The sequence below is a fragment of the Panthera tigris genome, chromosome E3, assembly GCF_018350195.1.
Source record: "Panthera tigris isolate Pti1 chromosome E3, P.tigris_Pti1_mat1.1, whole genome shotgun sequence".
Classification (NCBI taxonomy): domain Eukaryota; kingdom Metazoa; phylum Chordata; class Mammalia; order Carnivora; family Felidae; genus Panthera; species Panthera tigris.
The window spans coordinates 10,908,159-10,934,775 of NC_056675.1; the positions used below are offsets into that span (position 1 = coordinate 10,908,159).

At 39.3% G+C, this 26,617-nt stretch overlaps 1 protein-coding gene across 9 annotated transcripts in view; it reads left to right on the forward strand.

Annotated features, from left to right (window-relative positions):
- The window catches only part of GTF2I (general transcription factor IIi), a 107,637-nt gene that overhangs the window by 42,041 nt on the left and 38,979 nt on the right, over positions 1-26,617 (forward strand). For 2 of the 9 annotated variants that reach the window (XM_042971799.1, XM_042971800.1), the window contains exons 9-12: positions 7,311-7,388; positions 16,340-16,399; positions 18,401-18,457; positions 20,414-20,476. In XM_042971799.1, the coding sequence (XP_042827733.1) occupies positions 7,311-7,388; positions 16,340-16,399; positions 18,401-18,457; positions 20,414-20,476 (258 nt within the window). Of the gene's footprint in view, positions 1-7,310; positions 7,389-16,339; positions 16,400-18,400; positions 18,463-20,413; positions 20,477-26,617 lie in introns of those variants that run through there. The other 7 variants (XM_042971801.1, XM_042971803.1, XM_042971805.1 and 4 more) reach the window with 7 other exon arrangements.

The window sequence follows — 26,617 nt, forward strand, 5'->3', positions numbered from 1 at the left end:
TTTTGGTTATCTATTTATTTATTATTGAAGTAGAGTTGACATACAGTGTTACTAGTTTCGGGTGTACAACGTAGTGATTCGATACTTCTATACATTATTCAATATAGTCCCCATCTGTCACCATACAACCTTATTATAATATTGACTATATTCCCTATACTGTACTTTTTATCACAATGATGTGTATATTTTATAACTGTTTGTACCTTTTAATCTTTTTCACCTACTTTGCCCATCTCCTGATTCAACTCTGCTATGGCAATCAATAGTTTGTTCTCTGTATTTGAGTCTGGTTGGTTTTTTGTTACTCATTTGTTTTGTTTTTTAGTTCCACATAGAAGTGAAATCATATGGTATTTGTCTTTCTGACTTATTTCATGTAACATAATACCCTCTACGTCCATCCATGTTGTCACAAATGGCAAGATTTCGTTCTTTTTTCTTTCTCTTTTCCTCTTTCTTTTTTAATTCTTACTTATTAGAGTTCTTTTATATATTCTGGATTTTTGAAATTAGAAATAATGTTTTGCAAATATATTTTTCTACTCTGGCTTTTCTTTTCATTTGCTTACCGGTATCCTTTGAAGCCTTAAAACTGCTTTGATTTTGATGCAGTTCAGTTTTTCAGATTTTTCTTTAATCACTTTTACTTTGGGTGTTACCCCTAGGAAACCTAAAATCTTTGTCTAACTTGAGGTCATGAAGAATTTCTCACTTACTGCATTTTTCTGGAATTGTGTAGTTTTAACTCTTATGTTTAAGCCTAAGATCTGTTTTGAGTTCATTGTGCTTGTTGGAAGGGAAGGGAAGGGTCTGATTTCATCCTTTTGTGTGTGGACTACCCTGCCGCCCCAGCATCTGTTGAAAAGCTCTCGTTTCTTCGTTGGATTGCCTCAGCACCTGTCAGACAGCATGTGACCAGGTGTACTTCTGTGCCTTCAGTTCTGTTTCCTTGAACTCAGATGCCCCCCAGTCTTAGACCAATAGTACACTCTATCTCCTGTCGTTTTAAGGTTTGGTTTTATTATCTGTTAACATATGGAAAATGAGGATATAATTTTTTTACTATCTTCAATACTTTTTTTTCCCCCCTTTCCCACTTTTACCATATATTTAAGTTGATTTTTATTGTTCGAGTACTTTCAGAACTGAGCATGGTCTTGGATATTTCAATTAACGTTTGCTTCTCCCCATGTCCCATTTCTAGGGCACAAGTGGTTCTGCCTGTTTATAAGACATACAGCTCTTCCTGACTTGATGACAATTTTATTGTTAGGATTTTTTGTTACTCTGGTTCTATGAATGACAGCAACCTTGTGTTTAAAAATAATACATAACTTTATTATTTTTTATTTGTTTGTTTTGGGGGGAACACAAGCGGGGGAGGGGCAGACAGGGACAGAGGATCTGTACAGGCCCTGTGCTGACAGGCTGAGAGGAGTGAGCCCAGCGTGGGGCTCAGACTCATGAGCTGTGAGATCATGACCTGAGCTGAGGTTGGATGCTCAACTGACTGAGCCGCCCGGGTGCTCCCCCCATTTTTTAAAATATCTTCTGGGGCGCCTGGGTGGCGCAGTCGGTTAAGCGTCCGACTTCAGCCAGGTCACGATCTCGCGGTCCGTGGGTTCGAGCCCCGCATCAGGCTCTGGGCTGATGGCTCGGAGCCTGGAGCCTGTTTCCGATTCTGTGTCTCCCTCTCTCTCTGCCCCTCCCCCGTTCATGCTCTGTCTCTCTCTGTCCCAAAAATAAATAAAAAACGTTGAAAAAAAAAATATCTTCTAAAAAATAATACAGAGCTTTAAAAGATCATTGTATTATTACTAAGAATATATTTAATGATTAGCTTTGGTGATTGGCAACAAAAAATGGACATTTACTGCTTTTTCGTATTGAAGACATAACGTAAACTATAACCTGAGCGTCAGCTATAGCTGGGGTCCAAAAGTTTCAATTGTGTAAAATGTAGTTTTGTATCATTGCTAAAAAGTGACATCTTCAGACTGATCTCCTGCAGGGGATGGAAGCCGTTTGTCAGTTTTGTCACATCACATTCACGCTTGCAGAACTTGTCATTGTGGGGCTTTCACCATCCTCCCAAGTTGGTTAAAAAATTATCCTGGGCTCCTGGCTGGCTCAGCTGTTACAGTGTGCCACTCTTGATCTCAGGCTTGTAAGTTCGAGTCCCACATTAGGTAGAAAGATTCCTTAAAAAAAGAAAAAAAATCTTTAAAAACAAATTACCTTGTGCAGTGAATTTCAGACTTAAAATTCACTTAGGAACGTAAGGATGAGATTAGAAAATCTCTAAACTCCCTTTCTCATGTTACTGAAATAACCAGAAATAATATATCATCTGAGTAGATGATAAAAAGGCAGCGGAAATCCTTAACCTGATGTGTCAGGCTGTCATACATAATTGTAAATGCCAGCCCATCGTTGTGTTGAATTTTTTTTTAATGTGTATGTATTTTTGAGAGAGAGAAACAGAGCCGGAGTGTGAGTGGGGGAGGGGCAGAGAGAGAGGGAGACAGACTTTGTCAGCGCAGAGCCCTGCGTGGGCCTGGAACCCCCCAGACCATGAGATCATGACCTGAGCCGAAGTCAGACACCCCCTCCATCATTGTGTTTAAGAGTGAACTACCAGAAGCACTGTTTGTAAAACAGAGAGGCAGCTTTTCACCAGTTTCTTACCAGAATTCTAGTACAAACCAGTACAAGTATGAGGTGTAAGTAATTAGAAAGTGGAGGGCACCATTGACTTGTACGTGTGATTATGAATGTAGAACACCAGAGAATCAACTAGAAAACGGGAAACAAAATACCGATAGTTTGATGTGACTTTGTAAAGAATTCCAGATATAATAAGAGTTTAGAATTAAAGCCTTTAGAAAAAAAAATTAGTAGTCCTTTGAGTGATTTCTAAGCAATATGTTTGACTAAGAAAGAATTAAACATTAAGGATGACAAGGTCAGCCAAAATGTGTCAAAGCACATGTGAGACACAGGGAATGGCTGTTTGCAAGACAAATGACAAACCTTGTTGTATTTGACTTATAAAGAGCTAATCCAAAAAATAAACGATCAAAGATTGTAGAAGCAAGGGAAAATGCCAAGTCTAGTTAAGGAAATGTAGATAAAAATCCAAGAAAGATGAAGTTTAGCTAGCAGATGGCAAACATTCTGCTCATACTCCACAAAGAACAGGGAGAAACAGATTTAAAAGTTTGTTTTTTTTTTAATTTATTTATTTTTGAGAGAGAGAGAGAGAAAGAAAGGGTGTGTGTGAGTGAGCAGGGTAAGGGCACACAGAGAGAGAGGGAGATAGGAGACAGAATCCCAAGCAGGCTCCATGCTGTCAGCACATAGCCTGATGCGGGGCTCGAACTCACAAACCACGAGATCATGACCTGAGCCCAAAAGGGATGCTCAACTTACTGAGCTACCCAGGTGCCACAGGCTTAAAAATTCTTGATGACTGTTTAAATTGTTGCTTTCTTACAGATGATGCTTTGGTATTTCATACTATTTATTTTATTTTATTATTTCTTTAAGATTTTCTTTTTAAGTAATCTCTACACCCAACGTGGGGTCGGAACTCACAACCCCAAGATCAAGAATTGCATGCCTGGGGCGCCTGGGGGGCTCAGTAGGTTAAGCATCCAACTTCAGCTCAGGTCATGATCTCACAGTTTGTGGGTTCAAGCCCCGGGTCGGGCTCTGTGCTGACAGCTCAGAGCCTGGAGCCTGCTTCGGATTCTGTGTCTCCCTCTCTCTCTGCCCCTCCCCTGCTTGTGCTCTCTTTCTCTGTCTCTCAAAAATAAATAAATAAACATTAAAAAAAAAAAAAAAAAGAGTTGCATGCTTTATCGACTGAGCCACCCAGACGCCCCTCGCCATAATTTTTCACAACTTCCTTTCTTGCAGTACAAGGTGGTCAAGGTTCCTCGCACTTTCTCTAATCCAGCCCTAGGGTCAACCATTCCAAGAAACCCCGGGTCCTTTCTGAGGAGAATGATCTCAAGATGTCAGTATCTTGGTGGGAGGTGCGTCCATTGCCCTTACTGCTTCCCAGTGGACGCAGCTTAGGAATCCGTGTGTGGGGGGAGTTTGTGTACACAAAAATATATACATACATGCATTTACAGCTATAGTTTTTCATGCCCACATCTTCTGTTCTCTTAACATCCCAAGGGGTTTTCCGTATCCCTCTGTTGCAATGAGAGTCCTTAGTCTGTTTTCTTCATTTGACCCATGTCCCGTTGTCTAACCCATGTCTCATCGTCACTGTCCTGCCCGGACTCCCGCTCTGACGTTCCTTGTCGGGCTGTCCGCAGCCCTGCCTACCCTCTTATCAGCCTGGGTCTCCTAAGGCCCTCGCTTCCCCTGCCCTTCGTGTGAGTACACTTCTCACTCAGCCGGCCCACCCTGCTGCACTGAACCGCCCCGTGCCGCTGTCTGCCTTGCTCAGTGCCCTCTAATGGCATTTGGGGTGAATAGTTGGGGAAAGGGGAAGCTGTGTTAATTGTGCCTGCGTGTGTGCGTGGGGCGGGGACAGCTTTTGTGTGTGGTGCAGACAGGCCGAGTGTTCGTTTTTTGGGGAGATCTGCAAGAGTGGTAGTGTTGAATGTCTTTATTGGGAGGAAGTATTCGAATCTGTTGCATTGTTTTACAGAAGGCTTTTTGTTGTTGTTTTTCATGCCACAGGAAACGTCAGTTTTCTGTTTAGCTTTTAGTTGATTGCACCTAAATCATCATTTTGCAAATTGTTTTCTCTCTTTTATTCATAGAGTCATCTCCTGAATAGTTTGTATCTAAAGATAAACGTGCTGAATTGAGAAAGATTGTATTTTACTGAATTCTTTAACCATCTTTGGGGATATAATAGCACTGCTCTTCTAGGGGTTTCTTTTTTCTCCTTGTACTTTGTATCTTTATGTTCTTAATTTATCCTGCAATTGCTTTTAATATTTCCATTTTTAATTTTTTTAATGTTTATTTATTTTGAGAGAGAGAGAGAGAGAGCCCGTGCGATTGTGGGGGGCACAGAGAGAGAGAGAGAGAGAGAGAGAGAGAGAGAGAGAGAGAGAGAGAATCCCAAGCAGGGTCCGCGCTCGGTGCAGATCCTGACGATACAGGACTTGATCTCCAGACGGTGAGATGGTGACCTGAACTGAAATCCAAAGAGTTGGAGGCTTAACCGACCAAGCCACCCAGGCACCCCTTACTTCTTTCTTATATATTTCTTGAATGGAGACAATTTAATGTAAAGGTTAACTAATGATTAACTTCGTATTAGAAGGAGTAGCTGAGGAGCCCTGTGAGTAACGACTCGAGGAGCTGGCCGCCACCCTAAAGTCTCAATTTTGCCTTCTGAGGTGGGAGGCCGTGGGACGGTCGCTGTCTGAGGCGACGTGTGAAAACTGGTCCTGCTAGGGTCGGAAGAATTTCCCAGGGGGTCTTGCTCTCGCTGTGGGAAGTGTCAGATTGAAGGAGGGTGCCAGCAGTGAGTGACCCTGACCGGAACGAGACGCGGGTTGGTTTTCTCATCTCTGGCCTCGCAGCCTCCTCCCCGTTGCGTTCCCTGGGGAGTTTTTGCAAGGAGCCCGACCGGTTTGCGGTCCAGGCTCCAGCAGAGTCGGGGAGGGTGTCTGGAACTGGGACAGCAGCTCAGTGACCGCACTGGCTGCTGCCCCTGTGGCTGCTCATCCACACCCGCCCCTACATATTTGGGCTTCCTTGGAACAAAAGGACAACTGTTTCCGTCTCACAGCGTGTAGCTGCCCTTCCTACAGACTCCTCCACTTTTGCTCTCTCTCCAAAATGAGGAGTTCCAGGGTTCTAGCAGTTTCTGTCCCCTTCTCTGGGAGACTGATTAATGTCCTCTCCTGAGCTATCTTACTTAGGTCTCACATTCACGCTCAGCCTGTTTGAATATTCTTTTTTTCTAAAGGCTAAGTGGCAAGGGAAACCTAACAAAACTTCTGTAAAATAACAATGCAGAGGAGAAGAGATAACAGTTGGTATATCCAGATACACGTGTTTGCAGAAAGAAACACTCCCAACAAGGAAGCAAATACGTATAGTGTCCACATTTCAACAACTTGTCACAAAAAGTCCACACCTTCCTAATCCATGACCCATTATATTGTATTTCTTTCTTTGCCTTCGGTCAGGACCTTAGCTGGTAAGGTTCTTGACCTTTCCCTGGTTGAGGCGACCCAGACCTTCATTCCTGAAGGGTCTAAATCCCCAGTGGATCTGCCTTTTTTGTTTGCTGTGATTTCCTCTTAACCTTTGCTGATGACCACTCGTGTGGTAAAGAGACAGCCTGCAGAATCTGAGCGGTTTCAGACCTGTTCCCTGTCGCCGTCGTGGGAAGCAAATCAGTTTCCCATCGGTAATTGCTCGTTGCGTTAGGGGTAGGTGTCCTCTAGTACGTCAGGCTAGCTCTTTTTGAGCTGTTTTCTTCAGTTGAAAAAATTACATGCCAACTTCTCAAGTCACGTAGCACCGGCTCAGTATGAAGTTGATCAGAGGACTGTATGGTTGTGGTTGGCTTTCCTGCATGTGGAATTGTACCGTGCGTGCTCCTTCATGTCTAGCCACGAAGGCCCATGCCAGATGATCTGTCCTCATTGTAGGCAAGGCATTATGCGAAAGGTGTATTTTGTACCCTTGTTAATAAAGGGATTTATTAGGATAAAAAAATCTATGTATCTTATTAAAATGGTTTAAAATTATGCCACCATAACTGCAGAGTAGTGAGTTATTATAACTGATGACTAAGTGCTTTTCAGTGGTTGGTAAAAGATCTATCTATCTATTTGATTCCTTCCTCCCTCCCTCCCTCCCTCCCTCCCTCCCTCCCTCCCTCCCTTCCTTCCTTCCTTCCTTCTTTCCTTCCTTCCTTCTGTAAGCTCTACGCCCAGTGTGGGGCTTGAACTGAAGACCATGAGATCAGGAGTCGTGTGCTCTCCTGAGTGAGCCAGCTGGGTGCCCCTGTAAAAGCATTTTTAATGTTGAGTGAAAAGAGAGTAGGACTGATGTTCTCCAATTCCAAAGATAAGAATGTCAGAGAAAAAAAGTTAGCAGCAAGTAATCCCAGAAAATTAGTGATAATTACAACGTTGTGTAGGTTGGGTTTTAGGTGATTTTTGTCCCTTAGCTACCTAGCGAACTTCTGTCCTTTCACTAGTTCCTTCACTGTTCTTTCACTTCTGTTCTGTACTATTTTAGGACAGAAGAGATTTTCCTACACCATCTAACGCATTCCCTAAAGTATAAGTAAATAATGTCATTTTCTTTTGTAGGTATTTCCCTGGAAATGGCAGCTGTGACAGTAAAGGAAGAATCAGAAGATCCTGATTACTATCAATATAACATTCAAGGTAATACTATTAATACAGGTTTTCTTTCCAAAAGTTATCAGCGGTTAAAATTCAAATCTATTGATTGTCTGAACTCCTTAAATACTTCTTGCTTGTGTGACTGGCATGCGTGCTTATGATTGATCACTACAATAAAATAGATTTCAAAAATGCGGCAGTGAGATAAGTAATCTACAGCAGAAATGTAAAATAGCCATTGATATTCTTAAAAGGACAAGCAAAAGTTGGGGCACAATTTAGAATTCAGTTCCAATTTCTAGTATTATTTGGGAGACCCAAGAGGTCTTCTGAACCTTGGGTGGCTCTGTTTGTGCAACACAAAATACCCGTATAAGCATTATCCTTATCTTAAAAATCTGTAAAAGGTATGACGTTAGTAAGTATTAGCTGTTATTGGTCACTCTGTTCCATATCTTTTGGCTTGCTTATTTAGGGAGGAATGGAAGGCTGTAGTTTCACAGTATGCAGCACGTTTTCACACATTATTGGATTTTAGTTTAGAAGAAGAACGTTTTTGATATTTTATAGTCAGTTTTGTGTTTATGGCTGCATAAAATACATTAAAGTATTTAAAGTATAAAACTTGATTAGTTTTGTTGTCTTTACGTTCGGATAAAACTTTTTTCACTGCACTCGAAATGAGATTTCTATAACCCTCACGTTTCCTTGTGTTCTATTACAATCACTGCCCTCCCCCGCCAACCACTGATCTTTTTCTGTCATTTTAGCTTAGTTTCTGTCATTTAGAACTTTGTATAAGTGGAATCCTTATCAAGTATGTACTGTTTTGTCGGGATGGGGTGTGCCTTCTTTGATTCTACGTAATTGTTTTGTAATTTATCCCCAGTGTTGCATGTGTCAGTAGCTGATTCCATTGCTTGGCTGCCCCACAGGTTTATCCCTTTGTTGATGGACATTTTGGTTGTTTCTACTTTGGGGGGCTATTAAAAACAAAGCTGCTGTGAACTTTTGTGTGCAAATTGTTGTGTGGAAATATTCCTTCATTTCTCCTGAGTAGATTTCTAGAAATGGAATAGCTGGGACACATGGTAGGTATTTAACTTCATAAGAAACTGCGAAACCATTTTTGCACAGTGCTTGTACTCTTTTTACATTGCCACCAGCAGCGTCCAAGTAGTTCCTAGTTGTTCACGTCCTTGCCGACACCTGTCCGGTCAGTCGTCTCTTTTTAACCATTTCAGTGGTTGTCTCCTGAGACCTCATTTCAGTTGTAATTTGTGTTCGCCGAATAGTTGTAGCTCATTTAACAAGATAAGCCCTCATCAGTTCTGGAGCATTGTAAAAGTTTAATGAAAAATGTATTCTGATTTGTAATCATGTGACTATCTGTAAACATACATTTAACCATTTCATAGTGAATATCATTATTTTTATTTGTCAGTTTTGAACACTTTATTGCTTTTGACATTAGTAATCACATGGCTAGAAGATTGAGATAATTCTATGGGTTTTCAATTAAACAGTTAAAATTTTGGAAAATATTTAGCCTTTATAAATGGAGTTCTTGGTACCTTACTAATACATGTGTATTAATTTAATAAGTTTAATTTATTTGATAAAAACTATTTAATAAAATAGTCTTTTTATATGCAGATAATGTTTCATTTTTAAAATAAAAAGTCTGCCTTTGTCTTTGGTATTGCCTGTTGAGCAACGTGTTATTCCCCGCCACGAGTATGTTCCCTTTTGAGATTGTGAGTGTGAGTGATTTAAAGGTGATGCCTGAGAAGTAAGAGTTGGAAATCTGATGCTTTAGAGGGAAAGATTGTTTGAAATGATAGTATCTTCAGTACAGTTGAAGAAGGTAGGAGCTAGCAAGCTGAGAGATCTAGTCCACGCAATGTGGACGTTTTTCTGAGCAATTGAGTTTGTATATTCTGTGTAAAAGGATACTCTGAATAAAAGTCCTGTGTGATACGATTTACAAATAGTTCAATTTGATGAAGTCCAGTTTGTTGATCCCCACCCCCCTCACTGTATGGATTGTCCTTAAATATCATAGGTAAGAAATCTTTGACCCAAAGTCACCGATTTTCATCTATGCTTTATGAAAAATCGGTAGTTTTACCTATAGGTCTTCATCAGTTTAGGTCTAGTTTTTGTGTGGTCCACTTTTTCCAGCACCATTTGTTGAAAAAACTTTTCTCCACTGCATTTCCTTTACATCTCTGTATGTTCTGTTACGTTGGTCTCTGTGTATCCTTTTGCCAAAATCACATTGTGTTGGGTACTACAGCTTATAGTAAGTTACGAATTCGGATTGTGAGTGTCCTACAAAATTGTTCTCCTTTTTTAAAATTATTTTGCCTATTATAGCTCCTTTATCTTTTCATATAAATTTCAAAATCAGCTTGGTGATCAAAAAATTATAGGGATTTTAATAGTGATTATGCTGAATCTATACAGCTAATTGGGTTGAGTATCTTAATATCCAATCTTCTGATTCATAAGCATGGTTTATATTTCTTACCTATTTAGTTTTTACTAGATTTCTTTTATCAGTGCTTTGTTTTCAGCATAGAGATCCTATTGTGCACAGTTTGTGAGATTGTATACCTAAGTATTTAATGGGTTTTGGTGTTACTGTAAATGCTACTGTTCTTTTGCATTTCAGGTTCCAACTATGGCCAATACATGGAACGATAATTGATTTTCACATACTGACCTTGTATCTTGTGATGTCGTTAAAAATGACTTACTGGTTCTAGCAACTTTTTGGTAAAATCTTTGGGACTTTCTAGGTCGACAGTGTTATTTCTTCCATTTCCTTTCCTTGTGTAATTGCACTGTCTGGGACCCTCTAGTAGCTGAATAGGAGTAGTGAGAGGAGACATCGCTACCCTGTTCACAATTTTAGAAGGAAATCTTTCAGTATGATAGCTGTGGGTTTTTGGTAGGTGCCCTTCATCCGTTTGAGGAAGTTCTCTTGTGTTCAGAGTTTGGGAAGAGTTTTTATGATTATTGGATGTTGAATTTGTAGAAGGTCTTCTCTGTGTCCCTTGATGATTATATAGGGTTTTCTTGTTTAGTCTGTTAAAGTGGTAGTTGATAATTAATTTTCACTTGTTCAACCAGCCACGGATTACTGGGGTAATAAACCCTGCTTGGTTATAATGTATTCCTTTTTATGTATTATTGATTGTTATTAAGAGATACTAGATGATTTCTGGTAAATGTATTTATTTGGTTTTGATAATGTTGGCCTCAATAAAACAAATTGGGAAGAATTTGTTGGTATATATTGGAAGAATTTTTTGGTAGAATTGGTATTGTTCTGTTCTTGTTTGGTCAAATTGCCAGTGAAGCTACCTAGACCTTTTGGTTTCCATAATGGAAAATTTTTAAGCTTGTTTTTTGTTTTTTTAAACAAAGTTTTTTTTTCAATGTTTATTTTTGAGAGACAGAGCGTGAGTGGGGGAGGGGCAGAGAGAGAGGGAGACACAGACTCCAAAGCAGGCTCCAGTTTCCGAGCTGTCAGCACAGAGCCCGATGTGGGGCTCAAACCCACGAACCATGAGATCATGACCTGAGGCAAAGTCGGAGGCTTAACTGACTGAGCCACCCAGGCGCCCAAATTCGGTCTATTTTTTAGTTTTTAAATGTATTTTAATAGTTATAGGATTGTTCAGGTTATGTATTTCCTCTTGATTGAGCTCTGGCAGTTTGTATCTCAGGGAATTTGTCTACTTTACCTTAAGTAGTGTTTTTTAAATTTTACTATTTGCAAAGTCTATAGTGATGTCCCTCTCGTTGCCAATTTTGTAATTTGTGTCTTTTTTTCTTGGTTGCTCTAGCTCAAGGTTTCTCAAGATGTCAATATTTACATTTTGAGCAAACAGTGCATTGTCGTTGGTATCTTTTTTATGCTATCTCTATATTGTAGAATGTTTAGCAGACCTCCCTGGCCTTTTACCCACTAGGTACCAGAAGCATCTCCTTAGTTGTAACAATCAAAAACGTTATAGGATATATTCACTCCCAGGGGGGTGGGGACACGGTCACTACCAGTGGAGAACCATTGGTCCAGCTCTAGAGCTTTCTCAAATGTTTTCATTTTTCTCAAAGATCCAGCTTTTACCGAGGCATCTGGGCGGCTCAGTCAGTTGAGCTTCTGAATCTTAATTTCGGCTCAGGTCATGGTTCCAGGGTCATGAGATTAAGCCCATGTCGGGCTCCACACTGAGTGTGGAGCCTGCTTGAGATTCTTCTCTCTCTCTCTCCCTCTGCCACTCTCTTCTGCTTTTGTGCTTGCTCTCTCTCTAAAAAAAAAAAAAAATCCATTTTCCCCCTCTGTTCTATGGTTTTTCCATAGTGTGTAGCTATTTTTTAAATTTTAATTTAAATATAGTAGCAGTTGACATACAATATAGCGATTCAACACTTCGTACAGCACGCAGTGCTCGTCACTACAGGTGCCCTCCTTAATCCCCACCCACCTCCACCCCTGGCAACCATCAGTGTGTTCTCTATGGTTAAGCATCTTTCTTGCGGGCGCTCAGGTGGCTCACTTGGTTAAGCATCCTACTCTTGATTTGGGCTCAGGTCACGATCTCACAGTTAGTGGGTCGAGCCCTGTGACAGGCTCTGCGCTGACATTGCAGAGCCTGCTTGGGATGCTTTCTCTGCCCCTCCCCTACTCGTACTCTCTCCCAAAATAAATAAATAAACATTTTTTTTTTAAAGAAGAGTCTGTTCCTTGATTTATCACTCTTTTTTCCTGTGTTCATCTGTTTTGGTTCTTTTTTTTTTTTTTTTTTTTTTTTAATTTTTTTTAATGTTTCATTTTTTTTTGAGACAGAGAAAGAGCATGAGCAGGGGAGGGGCAGAGAGAGAGGGAAACACAGAGTCCAAAGCAGGCTCCAGGCTCTGAGCTGTCAGCACAGAGCCCGACGCGGGGCTCGAACTCAAGAACCGCAAGATCACGACCTGAGCCGAAGTCGGACACCCAACCGACTGAGCCACCCAGGCGTCCCTTTCTGTTTTGGTTCTTAAGGTTTTGTTTGTTAAATTTCACATATGAGTGGAAACTTAAGGTTTTCATCTTTCTCTGTGGCTTATTTTGCTTAGCATTATACACTCCAGCTCCCACCATGTTGTTGCAAATGACAAGAGTTCATTCCTTTTGATAGCTGGATAGTACTCCATTGTGGCTATATTCCACGTATTCTTTTTTTTTTTTTTTTAAACGTTTATATATTTTTGAGAGAGAGAGAACGCAAACAGGGGAGGGGCAGAGAGAGGCAGAGGATTCGAAGCAGGCTGCACGCTGATAGCGGAGAGCCCAATGTGGAGTTCGAACTCAGGAACCACGAGATCATGACCTGAGCTCAAGTCGGATGCTTAACCGACTGAGCCACCAGGAGCCCTCCACATATTCTTTATCCATTCAGCAGTCGATGGACATGTGGACTGTTTCATAATTTGGCTGCTGTAAGTAATGCAGCAGCAAACATAGTGGTGCATGTATCCCTTTGAGTTAGTGTTCTTATATTTTTTGGGGAGATAGATACCCAGGATGTAGATCATAGTGGAAGAAGTGTGTAGGGTTTGGAAAAAAATTTTTTTAGTGTTTATTGATTTTTGAGAGAGTGTGAGCAGGGGAGGGGCAGAGAGGGAGACAGAGGATCCGAAGCGGGCTCTGTGCTGACAGCAGCAAGCCCGACATAGGGCTCGAACTCACAAACTGTGAGATGATGACTGGAGCCGAAGTCGGACGCTCAGCTGATTGAGCCCCCCAGGTGCCCCAGAAGTGTGTAGTTTTAATGTCCACATACTTAGGGACTTTCAGATATCTTTCTGTTACTGATTTTCTGTCCACTTCTGTTACAACTGGGGACTATTCTTCGTATACTTTCCGTTGTTTAAACTTTGTTAAGGTGGGCTGAGAGTCGTCTAGGTCTGTTGGCCTTACTGCTGTTTCTGACTGCTCTTTCCCTCAGGGATACAGTTCTGAGATCTCCAGCTGCCTCCTGATCTGTTTCTCCTTTCGTGCTTTCTGAGGGGGCTTTTGTTAGGTGCCAGGATCATCACTAGAAGCTCCTTCCTTGGGGCTCCTTTCCAGGCAACCCCCTTCCAGGGGTAACCCTTCTTCTGACCTGTAAGAACTTGGATTAGTTTTGTCTGGTTCTGTATTTCACATAAATGGAATCCTTTTGCACATACTGTTGTTTTAGGGTTCTTACATAAAACCTAAAATTTGTGAGACATGTTGTTGGGTATGCTTATAGATCGCTTATTTGCATTGCTGCATTGTATTTCTAAAATGCTTTCTTTTTAAATAAAATATTGAAATGTACACACATAACGTACATCTGCCAAGGTTTATAGAATCTTTACTATTTCATCATTTTCCTCCCCACCCCCCAAAACACACCAGTATATAACATGTTAATATGGGTCCCAAATTTCCATTTCTTTTTTTTTTAATGTTTATTTCTTTATTTCGAGAGAGTAAGCAAGTGCGCGTGCAACAAGAAGGGGGAGGGGCAGAGAGAGGAGAGCGAGAATCCCAAGCAAGCTCCGTGCTGTCAGCACAGAGCCCAGCACGGGGCTTGATCTCAGGAACCGTTAGATCATGACCTGAGAGCCACCCAGGTGCCCTTCTGCTTTCTTTTCTATTCTTCTGAGTTAACCATTTTCTTGAAGTTGACGGTTGTCCTTACGAACAAAGATTTTATGCCTTTACTGCATACCTGTTCCCACAAAAGTGTCTGTGTGAGCATGCATTTTACACACAGTATTTTCTTAGTTTTTTAAGTTTGACACAGATGGCACAGTTTGGCACAGTGTTGTACTGTATATATTGGTACGTACGTGTTCTTGTGTGTCCCTCATTCAGTGTGAGTTTTTGAGATTTACTTGTCACCTAGAGATTTAATGGTATTGTTGTGATAGTACATTGTGTAATTATGCTGTAGTTCGTTCTTTCACATACGTGTTTTCTTCCATAATTTTTGGCTAGGACAAAAAAAAAAAGATGGGCTAGGACATATCTCCGTGCACTTACCAGTCTTTCCCCAGGATAGTGGTGTTCAGGTGTGAGCACTGGGAATGTTTGATTTCATGCTGGGTAGTCACAACCAGCGTTTTGAGCGTGAGGGTGAAGTAGGCTGCGTATTTTACGATGAAGAAAACCCAAATATGTGCTGTTAAAACATACAGAGCTAAAATGCAACCAACTTCATAGGTGATGTGAAGGGATAGTGATCTGTGAAGTCATACTGGGCAAATCGGAACTGCCCAAAATCCAGCTTAGCAATATTGATTTGAGGCCGAAAAAGAAAAAAGTAACAGGTATACAAAGTTAGACTACATGATATGGATAGTTATAATTCACTGAGTTGATATAGTGGGCATTAATTCATATATCCCTTATAATATAGATCAAAATTAAAATAGAAATAAAGAATTGACACAACTGTAATAAGTTTTTAGATCTACAGTCATGTGGGAGATTCCAACAAGTGGCCATTGATAACTGAGACATCATGTGCCAACGAATACTTATTATAGATGATAAATAGAATATTTGCATTCTACAGTTTGGAAAGATAAGCCAATTGATACGCACATATAGAACTCACCCAGCACCCAGCAGATAAATTTACAAAGCGTGGATCTTTTACAAAAATGGACTTGTTCGCAGATAATCTTGTGATTCACAGATCACAGATAATCTTAAATTCTCTGTACATAATATAATTAGTAAAATGAGAAATCCAGAGTAAACAGGTTATTTAAAAGATAGAAATCCTATACATTGAAAATCCTACAAAAATGTACTTTGTGTTAAAGAGGACCTTACTTTTAAAATCTTGGAACAGAACAGAGCATTACTGAGAATACTCCAAAACCAAACTTGTGAAAAAACAGCTAAAGCTACGCTTACAGGTCAAGCAGCAACCTTAGTTACAATTTAATTATTTTCTGTGTATTTTTTACCCAGGAACACTTGACTGGGAAGCAGTGAATTCAGCCTCTTGCTCGTAGTTGAAATTACAAATACAGTTTGTGCATTTTCTAGGAAATTGTTTCTTTGCTTAGTTGGGTGCTTTGTGAAGCTGCTCCTTCGTTAGCGACACCTTTCAAAAGTCTTAGGGTACTATCCAGTTCATACTCCGAGATAGTGAAGTGGTTGGTATTCATTTTAATACACGAACCCTATTTTAAGTAGCCATTAAAAACACAATGTTTTGTTCTCTGTTTTAGATTGATTACTCTCATCACTAACAAGCTTGTTCCTATGTGTAATATATCATCACAATGTTTATAGCATTATGTGAATGTCTAGTTAACTCAGAATACTTCCTACATTTATAATTGGGAAGAACGGTGTGAAGTTAGAATCCTGTGGGCCTGCAGGAAAGACGGAATTCTGAGTTAATAACTTAGCTTGTCATGTTTCTGTTTCAGTGGACATTCAAGCGTACTGGTATTTTAATTACGTGATTCTAGAGATTCTAAGGAAGATATAACAATTTGATTCTGCAGTGTTCTTCAGCATGACAAAAGATTAAGCAAATACTTGTAAAGGAAGGAAGAAATACACCTTATAAGATAAACCTGCACTTAAAACCTGTATGAAGTATAAAAGTTGCAGTTTGCTGTTACAAACCAACCTTGTACTGTTTAGACAAACCCATGTCTGCCATTTGAGACCTGTCATTCCCGTTCGATCCACATGTCTGGTCATTTTCAAAATCACTTTGGACCGTCTATATAACAAATTCATCTGAGCACACCTTTTCCATTCAGTAAGACCATAAGCTGATGCCACTCGTTTCGTCATTTTTTTTTCATTTTGCCTTTTTGTTGTTGTTGTTCATGAAAAGGCTGTATTATTCCATCTCACTCACCCAAATTCGTTTGCTAAAGTGACCCAAAATACATTTTTGGGATTACTTTTGAAGTATTATCTTTGTATTCCAAAGCAGGCCCTTCCGAAACTGATGATGTTGATGACAAACTCCCCCTTTCGAAGTCTTTACAAGGTATAACCTCTTCACTTCTGTTTTCCCACATACTGTTCTCATGTTATGTTCTTTATATTGCACAGACTGTGTTTTAGTATTTTATCTGTATTGTTACTTTTCTAAATGGAAAAGGAAAAAAATGTATTGGCCTTTTTTTTAAACATAAATGAACTTCACAAGCAACAATTTTTCAAAACCAATTTTCCCTTTTGTGAATCTAGTAATGAATCTCGAAATGGGTACATGACACACTTTCATATTTAAGGTAAAGTACACATTTATACCTTATATCAGAATAGTCAGAAATAAGGTTTTTATTGTGTAGTTAGGAATGTAAATATCGATAAGGTCATGTTGATTCTTAGTTTTTAGAAAGATTGTGAAATGCCACTTTGTAAATGAATCCCAAAGTTTGCTACTTGAATACTTTTCTGGGAATTGTCGTATAGAGTGCCCTAACTTGATGATCATAGGCTATTTGTGATGGCTTTTACTTTTATCTATTCTTTGGGTGGGATTTCTTTCCTTTTTTTTTTTTTTTTTTTTTTTTTTTTTGGTTTTATGTCAATGTAATTGCTTATTTCAGATTAAAAAAAAAACCCAAAAAACAAAAGCAAAACCAGAAAGGACACGTAGAATCATTGTTGACCTGCCCTCTTGTAGTATAGGGTGGAACAACCACCTTAACTCCTTATCCTTTAACCACCCTGCATTTTTAAATGCTGCTCTCTGCTCCATTATCCTTTGACCTTACACCTTAGTTTTCTTTGACTTTACCGTCAGAGAACCCAGGGCTCCTTGCATTCAGATGTTAACAACGTTAAAGGGGTGGAGGTTGGGACTGGGTTGAGAAAGCATAGTTGAAAAGTTAATTAAAGAATAATTTGTGGCTCTAGATTTGTAGATTAGCCTAGCATTTTGAGCTCAGGTGAGTTTTTATACTATGGAGTAAGTGGAAAAGAATCCTAAGTAATTATGGCATCAGAAAGCTAGGCATTTAAAAACCCAAAGTATTTGACCTTAGCATGGCATTTGAAATTAAAAAATACTGGACACTGGCAGTTTTTGAAAGTGTAATCGATGCTCTCTAAAAATCAAGGTAAAATATACTTAAAACCTATGTTTTTAAGTATCAGCTCAGCTATCAGTGGATGACAAGATAGATTGGATTTTCCTTTTCCTGTGTGGTTTCTCCTTACTCCTAGGTAATATGTTTTATTAATACATGAAGGCAGTGATTTTCAGCCTTTTCCGTGTTCGTAGCTCAGACATTTCAGGACAGAGGATGACTATTCTGGGGGGCAGTTCGGGCAATTAATCCTAAGTGGCCCTCCAATGTTGTGGATTACTTCTTTCCTATTTATGAGTAAGACTTCTGCTCTGTAGGATGAGCCTGTTTACCTGTGACTGCCTAACCTGACACATTGCTTTATGTTCCAGTTTTTAGAAGCAGGCAGATTATATTACCTGAATTAAAATGCTTTTGAGACTAAAGGTAGTGTCTTAAATTTTAACTTCCGAGTTTCCTTTTAGTACAACTTTGATTAAATGATGGGGATTTAGTTTCCATAGCTTCCGACATTGTTAAAATGGAAAGCAGGAAACATTTTATAGCAAAACCTGAGCTTGTTTGTCTAGACTAAGTAGAGGCTGTGAGCAAAGATTTGTGTTTTTGTGTGTGCGTCATTGACAGATGAGCGTGGTACCTTGAGCCATAATTGTTCTAGATCCAAATTCCAACATCTACCAGTAATTGTATGTGTAGTTGCAGTAAATAATATTAAATCCCCAAAGTTACTTAGGTTTGCTTTATCTATGTTTTAAAACAATTTTTTGTGCTTTCAAATAGAAGTGTTACATGTTTTTCTGAATTAGATCACATTGTTGTAATTACGAAAGACTTAATCAGTCTGTATATGTTGTATGATAAGTCTTAAATTATTTGCACTGTTACCTAGTTTCTCTTCTTCCAATGTAAGTTTTTACTGGTTTAGTATATGTGGTTTATTTTCTCTTTAGGAAGCCATCATTCTTCCGAGGGCAATGAAGGAACAGAAATGGAAGTACCAGCCGAAGGTTAGAAATGAAGGGATTTTTAATTTTCTATATTTGTATTGCTTGCTCTCTATTATAGAGAATATTACCCTTCAAGCACCTTATTGGGAACCAAAAAGATGATTGTTTTGGTATGCCTTCTTAGCCAACAGGTTTACTGTTTTAGTCCTAAGATGTAATATACATCTTTTACTGTATTGAATAATAAAGCGTATGGGGATGAAAACATAAGCGGTAAGTAAAACTCTTCATGCTGCAAAATGCTGCCCTTTTTCCTGGTCGTCTTGTGCCATGTTAAGAATCTCTTAGGAAAGAGTGACTTCAGTGTTTTAGACTTAAAAATATGACTGGCTTCTGTCGATATTTCATTCTTAAACATATTATTTAATGGCACCGTTTTTTTAAGTAGGGTAGTATTTCCACATAGGATTAATAGAGGAGGGATTTTCTCTCTGCTTATTTTTATACCCACAATTACCCTGGGGAACTCCTTTGTCTGTTTACCAGCCAGTCCTCCTTTGATCCTAGCATTAAGTGAAAATTTAACTGTGGTACAGCTTTTTAAATTCTTGCAACCTTGAGTTGAAACTGTTATCATGCAGAATGACTTCCTATTTCTAAGCAGTTTATATAGCTCCAAAAGAATTCTTAGAGCTTTCTCCCAAGGAAAATGACAGGTGTGAGGTACCTGAATTTTGTTTCAGTATTATTATTTCTCTCATAAACTGGTCATGTTGTGTCTTTTTTTTTTTTTTTTCCCCCCTGGAATAAAAAGGGAGGCTATTCTGTAAATTTTTATTCCTTATATTTGCTTTTTTATTTAACTTTTTTAAATCATTCATGAATTTCCACCTGAGTAGAGGGAGATCTCAAGATCCCTGAAATGTTGACTAAGCCTTCCAAATTCAATTTTAGAATTAGGGTTTCTAACTGAGAAACATTTCTTGCAGAGATACCGAGATGCTCATTTTCAACAATATTTTACATTTCTTTTTGAGATCTTTTTATAGAAAATTATGTGGATGAATTTTTTTCTTTTTTACCGGGTGGAGGTAACTAGATGTTTCGTTTGTAACAAAATCTCTGTTTTAGATGTGCGGTATATTTGCAACAGTGAAATACCTGTGTACAGGACACAGATGGCACACGGCTTCTTCAGGCAGTCTGCATTGCTTCATCGTCCACAATTTGGTCATTAGATATTAGGCTTTGAAATACTTGATGTTTGAGATTTTTATTGTCACATTGCACTATGAACAGAGTTGAGTCATACCTGGGTTCTGGTCTTTATTCCTTTACTAACAAGTAAACATAATCTTTGGCAAATCAATTAATCTCTCAACCTTTGCAAAATGAAAAGAGAGTTGATGGTGATGCTCTCTAGCTGAGCTTTCTAGCACTAACATTCTGATGTACATGGTTTTGTGTAGTAACAACTATAAATAAAGTATCTAAGTTTTAAAAGGATGTTGCATATATAAAGGTAGGGGATAGAGCCCTGTATGCATTTGTCCTAGTCATTGGCTTGGTAGGAGGGTCCCCAAAGCAAAAGATTGATTGTGGTTTTATTTAACAATATAAACCCCTCCTAGGACTTCTGAAATGAGAGGGGAAATAGCAAACAGAAGAGAAAAAAAGCCTTTGGTTTTATCCCAGCATCTTCTAGTTCCAGCAGGAAAGCAATAGGGATGCCATTATAATCTCCTTCCTCTAAAATCTGAGTGTTTTGAGTCCATTGATGCAGGTAACTTGGTATTATCAAATAGTGTTCCAGAGTTTTCCTATTTTCTGTTTTCTCTCCTCCCTGTTTACGATGAAAAGGGTCAGATATTTTAACCTAACAAATACGAGATGAATTCAAATGCCAGTAAAATTTCATATAGTAGGCTGCTTTTTGAGTAACAAATTAGTAAAATGTTGGAACATATAGAAAGTGCTTTATAACGAATGTCATTTTAGAATTTTATTTTTTTCAAGATTCTACTCAGCATGTCCCTTCAGAAACAAGTGAGGACCCTGAAGTTGAGGTGACTATTGAAGGTTAGTTGTCTCAAAGCCTTGATTCCAAAAGTTCACTTCTGGTCATAAACCTATTTGTCACATTCACATGGCTAAGTGTGCATCTCATTCATTCTTCAAGGTAGCTTGTGAAGAGAAGTGCAGCATCTCTGTGTATGTGTGAGCAAAGCAGCCCGCTTCCCCGCAGCGCGGCCGGGCCTTTGGGAGTGGTAGACAACACAGGAGGCCGCGGGCGCGAGCGGTGGCCCGCACGCGGACCAAGCTATGCTTTTCTACCCCCAGGACCCGAAAACAGACAAACGAGAACCATGACCAGACCTGATGGTGCTCGCGAACACATTTTATGACCTTGGTTGAGTCGTGATAGAAGAGAGCAAGCTAGTAACCCAGTGAGGTGGAAGGGAAGGTGTGGACACTTAGTTACTCCTTCACGTTTGCCCCTAGAATACTGTCGAAGGCTAACACACGATCTGTCTTTAAAAACTGTTTTTGAAGCCATACCGACAAATACATTCTCAGGTAATACCTGTAACTAACGGGGCTTCAAACCTGGTTTTTCTGCCAAGGTAATGCATGAATGCACATGGGCCAGAATGATTTATAAATTCAGCTAATAGAATTAACAGTCTCACTTTTCATATTTCATAATTACCAAATGCACAGTGATGTTTTTCCTTCTCAGTTAATGTCTCATACCACTCCTCTAAGGGCGCCCCCCCCCCCCCCAGAGTAGCTCTTTCCTAAGGTAAAATATGGAAACACTACAATAAATTGCACTATGTCAAGTTTTCTTTACCCCCTGCCTTGTTTTAAAGTCCCCAAACTCAGGGGTAGATGTCAGTTTATTGTATATACATGTAAAAGTAATTTTGTGTATAAGTACACATGTATGTGTATATTTAGTTTCACAAAAATATATGTGTTTGCAGCATGCAGCATTATAACGAATATTTGAAATACACCTACATCATATTTCCAAAGAATCCCTCCTCCCCCGCCCCATCTTGGTGTTTCAGTTTTGGGGAGTTTTTTTTTTTAAACTGCTGCCTAACCTTTCTTAGTTTGATTTCTTTCTCTCTCTGTCTCTCTGTCTCTCTCTCTTAATAACTGTCTCCTGTTGTCATTTGGTTATTTATCGTGTCTGCCTATTTCATACTACTCAAAATGTCTGTCTTCATTGCTTCTAAGATATAAATTGATGATTCTCATGAGTATTTATTTCATACTTCATTTGTTAATCTCAATTTCATATACATATTTCTTTTATTAATATAATTTTACTAACCTAAAAGCAATTTTGAATTGTTTGTAGTCAGCATTAAATAATTGAATTTAATTGTTTTTTAGTTAGAAGTCTCATTAATTTTCAGAGAAGAACATCTTACGAACATATAAATATTCTACACACTCAGACCTTTGTCCTTTCTGTAGAGAATAAGAGAAATAGATGATTATAAAAATTATTAGAATAAAACTTCTAAATAGGACCAGTAACCCATTAGATTTATGAATCCTTAAAGCAGATACAGACTATATTAAAATTGTTTAGAAAATAAATGCTTGCTTTTATAGCAAGAGACCTTTAAAGACAATCATGGAGTAAACGGCTTGTGAGCCTAACGCTTGTCAGTCTCTTCAATCCTAACTCTTTGGAGGGAGAGATAAATCTTGGTTCTTTGAAACTAAGACCTACGCCAGAAGTTTGATTTGCCATCCTGATTTATTAACGAGTAGTAGTGTTTCTTTACTATGTTCGGAAGACCAGTGAAATGCCAGAAGACCGTGCAAAGTAATTGCTTTTCAGGCTGTCCTTTTCCACGGCATATACATTCAGGCACATGATATGGATCAGCCTTAGTTAAATTGATAATTAACTTTTTATCCATACATTAAGGAAGGTAAACTCTAAGTGTGATATTAACAAGGAAGGTCAAATGAGAACTTACACACACATCTGTTTGATAAGCATATCGTATATTTTTTCTGGAAAGATGACCGCGAACCGGTGGATACTAGTTAAATATCATTAGAAGATAAAATGTACTGTGTAGAAAAGTGCACGGGCATGGAAATAGTGCCGTTGGTTTTTTGTTTGGTTTGCTTTGAAGCAAGTGACCCGAAAAAAAGACCCCTACTGTAGTAAGTTTTGAGGTTGGAAAATCCCTGCCTTTCATGAACAGAGCAAGTTGGAAAGGAAAAGTGTATCTAGAGACTGGTGTTAGTTTTGTTTTGGAAAATTCTGTGCTTTAGAGCAAATAAATGAAGGTAATCCTACTTGCCTGGGGATAACTTTGATTTTCTCCCATTGTGTCTTTTTGCGCTTCCCAAATAGTTTCTAGAAAAGAAAAAAAAAAAAGAACTTGCCATCAAGTAAGTTTGTTAGATTTTCCATCGCACTTTATCGTTGATCTCTGTTTTTGAAATTACGTAGGGATAACGAAGAGGCCCATTTGGCATTACAGCAGATGCTGACCTAGGATCACAGCCCTGCCCATCACTGGCAGTGTGCTCCTACTCGTGCACCCCCGTTTGTCCCGGAAGTCAGTGTACGCATCCCGGCTTGTATGGCTTTGGTCTGGGAAACAGCCTCCCGAATAATGTGACCAAGCCTGCCTTCATTTAGCCAACATCATGCCCACATTTTGGAGGGACCAGACTGCTGACAGGTCTTTGCTAAGTGTAGAGAAAATCATATTTCAGAATTGTTGGGTTTAGCATGTTAATAAAGGAAAGTTCTTTTGCCTCAAAAGAGAGGTTTCCTTATCATATACTCGTCTCAGGGCATCGGTCGCCAAATCTGAGCCATTCACACATGTGCGTTCTGCTGTGGCCTCACTTCCTGTTCGTGTCTTACCCTCGTTTTTTCTTTAAGGTGATTGTAAAGAGATTCACTTAGAAATTAATCCTTCATCTTCTTCAGTAAAACTGTGTTTGAAATACTCGATTTTATTTCTCGTGTACATGGAAACGTACACATAAATATTTCAACCCAGGAATGTAGTCCCACACGGACTGTAATTGGAGAACAGTTTTAGAGCTTCAGCAGCCGGATTACTCGTCGTCCTCTGTTGGTATCCTTTTCTGTGATATTCATGTGTAGGACCTTCGTAAATTTTGGGCTACTGCTTGTAATTAGCACTCCACTGCTCAAGTACTCATGTCTTCCTTCTGTGGCTACCAGGCGGCTTGTATGTGCCCCAGCCGCATAGGTGCCAAGGACCGAGGAGTGGACGAGATAGGCAGGTCCACCTGGAGGGTTCTGGGCAAGACGTTCTGTCCTTCACTTTGAAGATACAACGCTGCTTTGTGCTCCTTTGTGAGAGACCGAGAGCAGGCCAGAGCAGAATCCGGAAAACCGGCTTAGCAGGCTGTTGTAGGTAGCCACGCAGGGCTGGCTGTCTGTCTGTCTGGGAACAGGAAGGTGGCAGTGGAGGTAAAAGTGGGTGAATTCCGGGCGTGTCCTAAAAGTGGAGCCCGTAGGCTTTGCTGTTCGTCAGTGTTTACTTGCTGTGCTGATCGTGCAAACGTTCCTGGCACGTTCACAGCGTCTGGATGATTGAGGTTAGTATTTGAAATGTTTGTGTTTTCAGTTTTGTAACTGCTAAAGAGTCACTTAATGAAATTGCAGTTATTTATGTAGAGATTAGAATTTTAGAGGAGTTGGGACCTGGGTCCATGGGTGAAAACTGGTATCCATTAATTTGAAACGGGTAATGTAATTCTTAACGGCTCTGCCTAATTTCGAAGGGGATACAGTGCCTAGTTTATTTCAATTCTTAAAACATAGCTATCACATTGTATGATGAAAACATTAGCATTTGAGTATGTTGCACATAAGAGTATCAGAAAATTTGTTTCATGTTCTATTAATGCATTCAGCTTTAAGAATGCCATAATACATTTGATCTCAGAAGTCTGTATTGTCCCTAGATGTGTTTGTAAATATGTTGCAAAAAAGAGACGGGGGGGGGGGGGGGGGGGGGTTCTAAATATAAAATATAAGTATCGAGTCCCGGGACGTCGCTGCCTTTTCTCAAGATGCGGTGGGTGCTTGTGTTAGTACTGGCAACGTGGCGCCTAAATACTCGGGCGTAGCAACCTTTTCGCATTAAAATATTTTGAAATTTATCTTACGAGCTTTTAGTATCGATGAAGTAAACCTTTTCAATTCGGGCTTGAATTTGAAGCTCCCTGAACTTGTGTGTCTTTTAACACAAAAGTGGTGGCTCCCACATTATAATGTGGGAAATACCACGATAATTAGGACGCCAGCGTTCTCTCTGCGGGGCCTGGTTAGAAGATAGAGGCAAACATTTAGAGCTCTATTTGGTATTTTTCCTGCAGAGAAATAGGTAATTTTGATCCTTTGTGGAAAGGATTTCGAGGTCAAGAATAACATTTTCTCATGCTCTTCGCAAAAGAAATTACAGGTTTTTTTGTCGCAAAGAGCGGAGAAGACCACGGGAGATACGGGCAAGTTCGTAGCTGATCTTTTGATTTTGTTCCACGTGTCACATAATACAAAACACCCCAAAAGTGATTATGAAATGGGGTAGTCTTTTGCTAGAACGTGTGGTAATATATTTTATTATCACAAATAATTAAATCCATCTCTCTGCATTTGTTCACATGTATAGGTTGAACGTCATTATTTCTGGCTGGAGAGAAAGAAATGAGATACCACTTTTTAATATGTTCCAATCTGTTCCCTCATTTGTCTGGTTCGAAAATATTCCCCTAGATTTGTCTTTGTTCTTTTTTTTTTTTTTTTTTTTCTTGATGGTTAATGAGGTTGCGTTTATAAAATATGTTTATCCTATGAAATCTTTTATGGTCTAAAATAAACTGATTCAAGGGGTTTTGACAACGCTCTTGTGCCCTTTCCCCTTGGCCTCCGTTTCAAAGAGTTTGTAGTAGAGATCAATATAATAGATTGCTGGTATCTTTCATTACCACCCTCCAGCTCTCAGGTTTTTTTGTTTTTGTTTTTTTGGTTTTTGTTTTTTTTTTTATTCTCTTTCAGTTTTCATTTTATGTAATTCGGTTAACAGTCAGCTCAAATGATGACTGTAGAAATAGGTTACATTAGCCTACAGGGACAGTCCTTTTGTTTTTAATGTCATTGCTTAATGTTTTTAAAGAAATGTTAACATGAAGCATTTAAAATGCTTTGACACTTGGGTGCCTGGCTGGCTTAGTTCTTAGAGCTTGCCACCCTTGATCTGAGGGGTCATGAGTTTGAGCCCCGTGAGGGGCATAGAGATTACTTAAAAATTAAGATAAAATGATTTGACACTATTCATAGGTGAAACGAATGTCTTTTGTTTTACCTTATACCAACTAGCATCAAAATATACTTAGGTTTCTAAAACTGGGAGTTGAAAAAGATGGGGTGGTTTTTTTCAGTATGTTTTCCCAAATGTGTCTTTTTAGGTTGAATTTAATTACTTGATAGTCTTTTATAGCCTCTTGACCATTTTTATAGCCATTTGACCACTAATCCTTGTAGTAATTAAATAAGCCCAGATGACACGGGCTAGTTTTATTTTACTAGTGGTTTGTAACTTTGAAATCTTCTATGGTAGGTTTCCTTTTGTTCTGGATTTGAACAAAGGTTTCTACAGTGGCAGTTAGCACCTGGAAGTTATAGTGTCGTAAATCGTTCATCTGATAACATTTCCCTAAAGTAGCATCCCCTAAACGTAGCATCTTGGTCTTTCCCAGCTCATAAATGTGTCCTGATGTGACTTGATCTGGTATTGGTGATATTGGTGACTTTTTCTCCTATTGGATAAAATAATCAGTAAATGATTTCAGGTTATTGGAATGTTGGTTGGCATTAGAGGAAGAACCCAGAGTGCACGAACCAGGGGGACAGCGTCTGTTGTGCTCTCTGCTGCTGTGATGGGACCGACATACAAGTATTTTAGGCTTCGGTCAAATTTCCCCTTGTACGTTAAATGTACATTCCAAGGACATAAAAGTTACATGTGGCTGTCCCAGGCAACGTTGTATATTTGGCGAGATTTGGATTTCTTGTTGCCTCTGCGAGAGTGACGCGTTAGTCTGCTGGTGTGAGTGCCGGTTGGAATGTGATCTCGGCTGCTTTGACGAGTGCTGTGACATGGTCACTTAGCTTTCCCTGCGCCGGTGTCTTGAACT